The sequence below is a fragment of the Pyrgilauda ruficollis genome, unplaced genomic scaffold (genome assembly GCF_017590135.1).
Source record: "Pyrgilauda ruficollis isolate IOZ18807 unplaced genomic scaffold, ASM1759013v1 scaffold208, whole genome shotgun sequence".
Classification (NCBI taxonomy): domain Eukaryota; kingdom Metazoa; phylum Chordata; class Aves; order Passeriformes; family Passeridae; genus Pyrgilauda; species Pyrgilauda ruficollis.
In genome coordinates, this window is record NW_024520096.1 from 34,104 (window position 1) to 41,332 (window position 7,229).

A 7,229-nucleotide genomic window follows, 5' to 3' on the forward strand; every position below is an offset into this window, starting at 1 on the left:
CGCGCGCGGGCTGGGCCCCCCCGCCCACCGGGACCCCGGGGGCCGCGGCTCCGTCCTGCTCCGCACGCCCCGCGCCGAGTTCCGCCCGCGGGAGCCCTTCGGCGGCAGAGACCCCTTCCAGAGCCTGAAGCGGCCGAGGCCACCCTTCGGAAGAGGGGGTGCTCCCTTCTTCACCCCTAAACGCCCCTTCTTTCCTCCCCGGTACTGACGCAGCTGCTGAGGCTGCTCTTTCATTTTTCTTTTTTTTCTTTTTTTTTCTTTTTTTTTTTTCTTTTTTCCTTCCCTCAACGACCCCTGTAACCTTCTCCTAAATTAAATGTTCCCCACCCCACCCCCAGCATTGGGTGAGACAAGAAAACAGACACAAAACGATGTTTTAACGACAAGAAAGCCACGTTGCTGTTAAATAAAACCTTCAGTAGTAGTTGAAAGAGTTAAGACAAAGAAAAAAAAAAATTAAAAAAAGGAAAAACTCTGAAAGCTTCGAGAGGAGCGCTGAGTGGTGTTGGGGTGTTGGTTTCCAGCCCATCCCCAAATTGCTGCTGCAGGGAGGGGAGACCCCCCCCCATTCCTCCTGTCTGCCAAAAACACCGAAACAAGGCAAAAAAAGGGTCGAGGAACCCACCCGAACCCACCTTGGAGCTCCGTGGGACTGGCAGCAAGAAAGCCCAAGCGTGTCCCCCCTGCTTGGGAAGACTGTGCTTGGCTTTGGGTTAATTTGGGGATCTTTGGATTTTTTGTTTTGTTTCCCCCCCCCCCCCCCCGGGATCACTGTTGACTTTCTACGTGTGTGTATATAGCAATCACTTTTTAATTCCCTCTGGGATCGTTCACCACACGCAGCCGGAGCCCTGTGGGGGGCTCTGAGGGGTCCCCCCTACACCCAGGGCCGCCCCCGCGGCTTTTATATGAAGTTGGGATTTTACTTGATTTATTTTAAGGTGTTTTTTTTTGGTTGGTTTTTAGTTGCCTCCATCGTACCTGTTTGATAACCGGTGTGGGCTTCAGGATCTGCATAAAAAGTACCAAACCAGCCCTTGGCGGCTCCGTTCTTTCTCGCGTGCGCTCCGGACACCCCCGCCCCCTCCATGGTTCCGTCCTATCTGCGGCGCTCCCGCCTGAGCGGGCGAGTCCAACGCAGCTTCCGCGGGGGGGGGGTTGCTCCCGCCTCGTCCCCGGTTCCGGCGGAACGGGCGGAGCCTCGGCCATGTCCGCCCTCGCCGGTTCGCGGCTGCTGCTGGCGGGAGCCCCGCGGCGACACCGGGTGCGCTCGGGACCCCCGGGACCCCCCATTCCCCCGCCCCACGGGACCCCTGCCCGCTCCCCCGGGGCCCTGCGCCAAGGGCCACCCGGTGACCCCGCGCTGCTCCCCGTCCCCAGGTGTCCGGGCCGGACCCCGAGCGCCTCCGGCTCTTCCAGCGGCTGCGGGCGGCGGCGGCGGAGCGGTGGAACGGGCCCGGGGATGGGGATGGGGATGGAGCCGGTGGCGGGGCCGGGAGCGGCCGCCTCCCACCGGGAACCCCGATCCGCATCGCGCTGCCCGGCGGGCGCCGCCTGCCCGGCCGGGCCCTGCGAACCACCCCGTTCCAGGTGGCCGCGGAGCTCGGGTACGGCCCGAGGGCTCCCCACGCTGTCCCCGGGCTCCCCGCAGAGTCCTGCCGAGGTTCCCAGGCCCCTCAGGGTGTCCCCGCAGGGTCTGCAGGGTCCCCGTCGTGTCCCCATGATCCCCGCAGAGTCCCTACAGGGTCTCCTCAATGTCCCCGTGGTGTCCCTGAGATCCCCACACAGTCCCCACGAGGTTCACAGGGTCTCCACGATGTCCCCATGGTGTCCCTGAGATCCCCACAAAGTCCCCATGAGGTTCACGGGGTCTGCAATGTCCCCGTGGTGTCCCCATGGTCCCCACAAAGTCCCCATGAGGTTCACAGGGTCTCCACAATGTCCCCATGGTGTCCCCGAGATTCCCCACAGAGTCCCCACGAGGTCTACAGGGTCTCCTCAATGTCCCCATGGTCCCCACAAAGTCCCCACGAGGTTCACGGGGTCTCCACGATGTCCCCATGGTGTCCCTGAGATCCGCACAAAGTCCCCACGAGGTTCACGGGGTCTCCACGATGTCCCCATGGTGTCCCTGAGATCCCCACAGAGTCCCCACGAGGTTCACGGGGTCTCCACGATGTCCCCATGGTGTCCCTGAGATCCCCACAAAGTCCCCACGAGGTTCACGGGGTCTCCACGATGTCCCCATGGTGTCCCTGAGATCCCCACAGAGTCCCCACGAGGTTCACGGTGTCTGCAATGTCCTCGTGGTGTCCCCATGGTCCCCACAGAGCCCCCACAGGGTTTGTGGGGTCCCCCCAGTGTCTCCATGGCGTCTCTGGTGTCCCTGTAGGGCTGGCCTGGCCGAGGTGGCGTTGGTGGCCCGGGTGAACGGGACCCTGCAGGACCTGGACCGGCCGCTGGAAGGTGACACCGACCTGGAGCTGCTCGACTTCTCCACGCCCGAGGGGCGGGAGGTGAGCCCGGGGTCCTGGGGTGCCAGACCCGCGCCCTGCTCCCCTCACAGCCCCCGTGTCCCCTGTGTCCCCCGTGTCCCCAATGTCCCCCGTGTCCCCAATGTCCCCCCAGGCTTTCTGGCGCTCCAGCGCCTGCGTCCTGGGCGCGGTGGCAGAGCAGTTTTTCGGGGCGACGCTTTGCACCACCCGGGCCACCGAGGACGGCTTCTTCTGCGACGTGCACATGGGCAGCAGGTAGGGCTGGGCAGGTGCTGCGGGGTCCCCAGGGTGTCCCCAGCGTGTCCCCAACGTGTCCCCGTGCCCCCAGGACGGTGCAGAGCGCGGAGCTGCCGGTGCTGGAGGAGGCTTGTGCCACGTTCGCCCGTGCCCGGCACCGCTTCGAGCGCCTCGAGGCCACCCGCCAGCAGCTGGCTGAGCTGCTCCAGGTGTGTCCCCCTCCCCAGAGTGTCACGGGAGGCCAGCCTGGGGACATTGGGACCCTCCTGGTTGGGGTCATTAGCTGGGGTGATGCTCATCAGGCCCAATGTCACCCCCCCTTGGCGTGACCTGTTACCACCTTGGTCCTTCACCCCAGCACAGTGTCACTTCCCCCTCGGTGTCACCCCTCTAATGTCCCCAAGCCCGCCATCACCCCCCTTGCTGTCCCTCCCCAGCACAACACCTTCCAGCTGCAGCAGCTCGAGGAGGTGACGTCCCCCACGGCCACGGTCTACAGGTGAGCACAGGGGACGTGGGGTGGCCGTGGGTCACCACAGCTGTCCCCACTCCGTCTGTTCCTCCCTCAGGTGTGGCCCCCTGCTCCAGCTGTGCCACGGACCCCTCCTCAGGCACACGGGGCTGATCAGAGCCCTGCGGGTGCTCACGGTGAGTGTCGGCTGGGGGGTCCCGTGCCCTGCCCCGCTGCCATCCCCCCATACAGCGGGTTTTGGGTGGGGTTCCCGTGCCCCTCTGATGTCCCCCTGTGCCCTCAGAGCTCGGCTGCGCTCTGGGGGGGAGCTGGGGGTCAGTCACTGCAGCGTGTGGCCGCCGTGGCCTTCCCCAGCACCCGGGAGCTGGAGCAGTGGGAGCGGGCACAGGAGGAGGCGGCGCAGCGGGACCACCGCCGCATCGGGAAGGTGAGCCCTGCCGGGGGCTGGGGGACCCTCACAGCCACGGGGATCCCCCCCAGTAACGCCCTCCCTCCCTGCTGCAGGATCAGGAGCTCTTCTTCTTCCACAAGTTCAGCCCTGGCAGCTGCTTCTTCCTGCCCCGTGGTGCCCACGTCTACAACACCCTCGTGGAGTTTATCCGGGTACGACCCCCATCATCTCCTTGTCACCCCATCCCCACCACAGCTGGGCACTGCTGTGCCCCCCACGGACCCCGCTGCACCCCATACCCCTCTCTGCCCACGCTGCACCCCACAACTCTCGCCCTCCCCACTCCCTGCAGCCCCCCGTGCCCGATGCTGTGGTGCTGAGCTGACGTCCTGCCTTGTCCCTGTCCCCACAGAGCGAGTACCGGGCGAGGGGCTTCAGCGAGGTGGTGACCCCCAACCTGTTCAGCCCCCGGCTCTGGGAGCTCTCGGGGCACTGGCAGCACTACAGCCCCCACATCTTCTCTGTCCCTGCCACCCCTGAGACCCTCTCCCTCAAACCCATGAACTGTCCGGCCCATTGGTGAGTCAGGCGGCCCTGGGGTGCCCGGGGGGGGCTCCTGGGGGCAGCCTGTCTGTCTGTCTGTCCGTCCCCAGCCTGATGTTCGCCCACCGGCCGCGCTCCTGGCGGGAGCTGCCCCTGCGCCTGGCGGATTTCGGGGTCCTGCACCGCAACGAGCCCCCCGGGACCCTGACGGGGCTGACGCGGGTCCGGCGCTTCCAGCAGGATGATGCCCACATTTTCTGCACCCTGGAGCAGGTGTCTGTCCCCCTGACCTTTCCCTGTCCCCCCCCCAGAATGTGTCCCCTGCCCCCCTGACAGCTCTTTCCCAGCTGGAGAGCGAGATCGATTCCTCGCTGGATTTCATCCGCGCCGTTTACGCCGTCCTGGGCTTCTCCTTCCGCCTGGCCCTGGCCACGCGTCCCGACGGATTCCTGGGGGACCCTGAAACTTGGGATCGTGCTGAGCAGGTGGGATGATGCCCCCCACCCCTGTGCCCCCTGCTCTGTGCCCACCTGACGCTCCCAACCCACCCCTGCAGCAGCTGGAGCGGAGCCTGAAGAATTTCGGGCAGCCCTGGGAGCTGAGTCCGGGGGATGGCGCCTTTTATGGGCCCAAGGTGAGGCATTTTGGGGAGGGGGGGTTCCTGAAGGGGACAAACCAGGGCCCTGCAGGAGCCTCCCTGTCCCCTGATTCCCTACAGATCGATATCAGGATCAGGGATGCTCTGGGGAGGCACCACCAGTGTGGCACCATCCAGCTGGATTTCCAGATGCCTGAGAGATTCGAGCTGGAATATGCCAGGTGTTGGGAGGGGGGCAGGACTGGGGATTTGTGGGGATCAGGGTTGGGGCTGGGGGAGCAGGATTGGGATTGGGGAATGTTGGGAGGGTAGAATTGGGGACTGGGAGGGGGGTCAGGATTGGGGTGGAGGGACAGAAACGAAGCTGGGGAGGGGTCAGGATTTGTGGGGGCAGACATGGGGCTGAGCAGTGTCAGGATTGGGATGGCAAGGCAGAACTGGGGGGCATCAGGGGGGTCTCCCTGCCCCCCTGACCCCCGTTTCCCCCCAGCCCCAGCGGGACCCCCGCCCGGCCCGTGCTGATCCATCGCGCCGTGCTGGGCTCCGTGGAGCGCATGGTGGCCGTGCTGGCCGAGAGCTACGGCGGGCGATGGTGAGGGGGGACTCCAAAAACACCCCACAGCTCACCCCCAGTCCTTCAGGCAACCGCCAGCCCCTGGGACACGACCCTCAGAAGCACCCCCAGTTATCTGAGCCCCCTCATCCCCAGTGTCACCCATTTTGGGACAGACACTCCCCAGGTTTGGGGGACGCTCAATCCCCACCACACTCTGGATCCCTGAGACACCTCCATCTTTGGGGTCCTTCCATCCTGGGGACACCCCTGCAACCCTTGGGGCACCCCCTCCTTGTGTGTTGCCTCCCGTGCTCCCCAGTGTCCCCCAGTGACCCCTGTGCCCCCAGGCCCCTCTGGCTGTCCCCACTGCAGGCCATGGTCATCCCACAGACCCCCGAGGTGGAGGACTATGCCCGGGAGGTGAGTGTGTGACCCCCCCTGTGCTCCCATCCCCTGTGACCCCCCCCGTACCATCCCTCCCTGCCCCCCCGTGCCCCCCACTGACTCTGGGGGTGCAGGTGCAGGCAGTGCTGAGGAGGGGGGGCCTCCTGGCTGACCTGGATGGGGACCCCGGGACTACCCTGGCACGGAAGATCCGCCGGGCCCAACTCGCCCACTACAACTTCCAGTTGGGTAAGGGTGGGGCGTGGCCTGCAGACCCCCCCAGGACCCCCCCAGGACTCCCTTGGAGCCCCCCAGGACTGGCTGGACACCCCCATCCACATCCTGGGTGCTGCTGGGGAGGAAAACTGAGACGCCCCCACTGTGAGACCCCCTCAGGAGCCCCCCCAGGAGCTCAGTCCCCCTTTGGGAATTCACCAGCACTGCCCTGAAATCCATTCGGGACCTCCCCAGGAGTGTTTTAGGGACCCCCCACTCCCTTTGGGACCCCCCTTTGAACCCCCCAGGACTGTTCTGGGACCCCCCGAGTCCCTGCCCTGGACCCTGCGGGGCGGTGGGTGCTGTGCTGGGGGGGTGCCTGTGCGGGTCGGGGGGCTCGGGGACCCCTCCCCTGACAGCCGTGCCCCCGCAGTGGTGGGGCGGCGGGAGCGGGAGCGCGGCACCGTCAGCGTCCGGAGCCGGGAGAACCGGCAGCTCGGGGAGCTGGAGCTGCCCCGGGTGCTGCAGCGGCTGCAGGAGCTGCGGGACAGCCGCGTCCCCGACGCCGAGCAGCGCTTTTGAACCCCCCCGATTCTTCTCGAGACCCCCCCCCAACTCAATAAACCGCTGGAAAACTCGCTGGATGTCGTGGGAGCTGAGACTGGGGTGCTCGGGGAGGGGGGCAGCACCTTGGGGACCCCCCCAAAATCCCTGGATACCCTCCCCACAAGGCTCGGGTGGCGATTCCAGGGCTCTCATTCCCAGGTTTCCGTTCCCACCTTCCTTCCCTGTCCCGAGCTCCCCCCGGCACTTCTGGGTCCTTCCAGCCGGGATTTCCCCCCCCCCGCCCACGCCTCGGGGAAAGTGGGGGGGTTGCGCAAAGCCCGAGCCGCAAACGCCGTTGGGCAATCGGGGGGGGGGACACGGGGCTGTCCCCCACCCCACCCCAAACACCTGCCCGGCCGGGTGGGCAGGATTTGATTATCCCGGGATAGGACTGGAGCCCCCCCAGCCCCGCGATCCCCCTGTCCGTAGGTGACCAAGGCTGTGACCCTCAAAGGGGGATCCAGGGCTACCAGGGTGGGGACAGGACCACCGGGGTGGGGACAGGACCACCAGGGTGGGGACGCCCCCCCTCCATGTCCGGGGGTCCCTCTGGAGGTGGCCCTTCAGCCCCCCCCAGCGCCGGGGGTGACTCAGTGGGTGGGGGCCCCAAAACGGGGCAAAACCCACAAAAATGTGGCCTGACCGCTTCCCCCTTCTGTGACGCAGGGGTCGGGGGCGGGGGGGGGGGGGGCGGGGGCCCCCAAAGGGGGATCCGGGGCTCCCAGGGGGGG

At 66.3% G+C, this 7,229-nt stretch overlaps 2 protein-coding genes across 2 annotated transcripts in view; both read left to right on the forward strand.

Annotated features, from left to right (window-relative positions):
* Positions 1 to 316, forward strand: part of RPRD2 (regulation of nuclear pre-mRNA domain containing 2) — a 13,204-nt gene extending 12,888 nt beyond the window's left edge. Inside the window, 1 exon segment of the mRNA XM_041467376.1 lies at positions 1 to 316. This exon segment is cut by the window's left edge and continues 27 nt beyond it. Within this exon segment, the coding sequence (XP_041323310.1) occupies positions 1 to 208 (208 nt within the window). The 3' untranslated portion in view covers positions 209 to 316.
* An 825-nt stretch (positions 317 to 1,141) lies between these two features.
* Positions 1,142 to 6,530, forward strand: TARS2 (threonyl-tRNA synthetase 2, mitochondrial). Its single transcript, XM_041467377.1, has 18 exons — positions 1,142 to 1,264; positions 1,381 to 1,607; positions 2,393 to 2,516; positions 2,629 to 2,750; positions 2,824 to 2,941; positions 3,170 to 3,231; positions 3,302 to 3,380; positions 3,488 to 3,631; positions 3,709 to 3,807; positions 4,008 to 4,174; positions 4,249 to 4,411; positions 4,486 to 4,623; positions 4,695 to 4,772; positions 4,857 to 4,957; positions 5,227 to 5,328; positions 5,640 to 5,712; positions 5,811 to 5,925; positions 6,326 to 6,530. Exons 1-18 carry the CDS (start codon positions 1,208 to 1,210, stop codon positions 6,472 to 6,474), a joined length of 2,118 nt encoding a protein of 705 aa, XP_041323311.1. The 5' UTR covers positions 1,142 to 1,207; the 3' UTR covers positions 6,475 to 6,530.
* The last annotated feature ends 699 nt before the right edge of the window (positions 6,531 to 7,229 follow it).

Coding starts and splice junctions, on each gene's coding strand:
- TARS2 (XM_041467377.1), top strand. CDS start 1,208: ATGTCCGCCCTCGCCGGTTCGCGGCTGCTGCTGGCGGGAGCCCCGCGG. Junction 1,608..2,392: donor CAGGTGGCCGCGGAGCTCGG/GTACGGCCCGAG, acceptor GTGTCCCTGTAG/GGCTGGCCTGGCCGAGGTGG. Junction 4,175..4,248: donor ATGAACTGTCCGGCCCATTG/GTGAGTCAGGCG, acceptor GTCCGTCCCCAG/CCTGATGTTCGCCCACCGGC.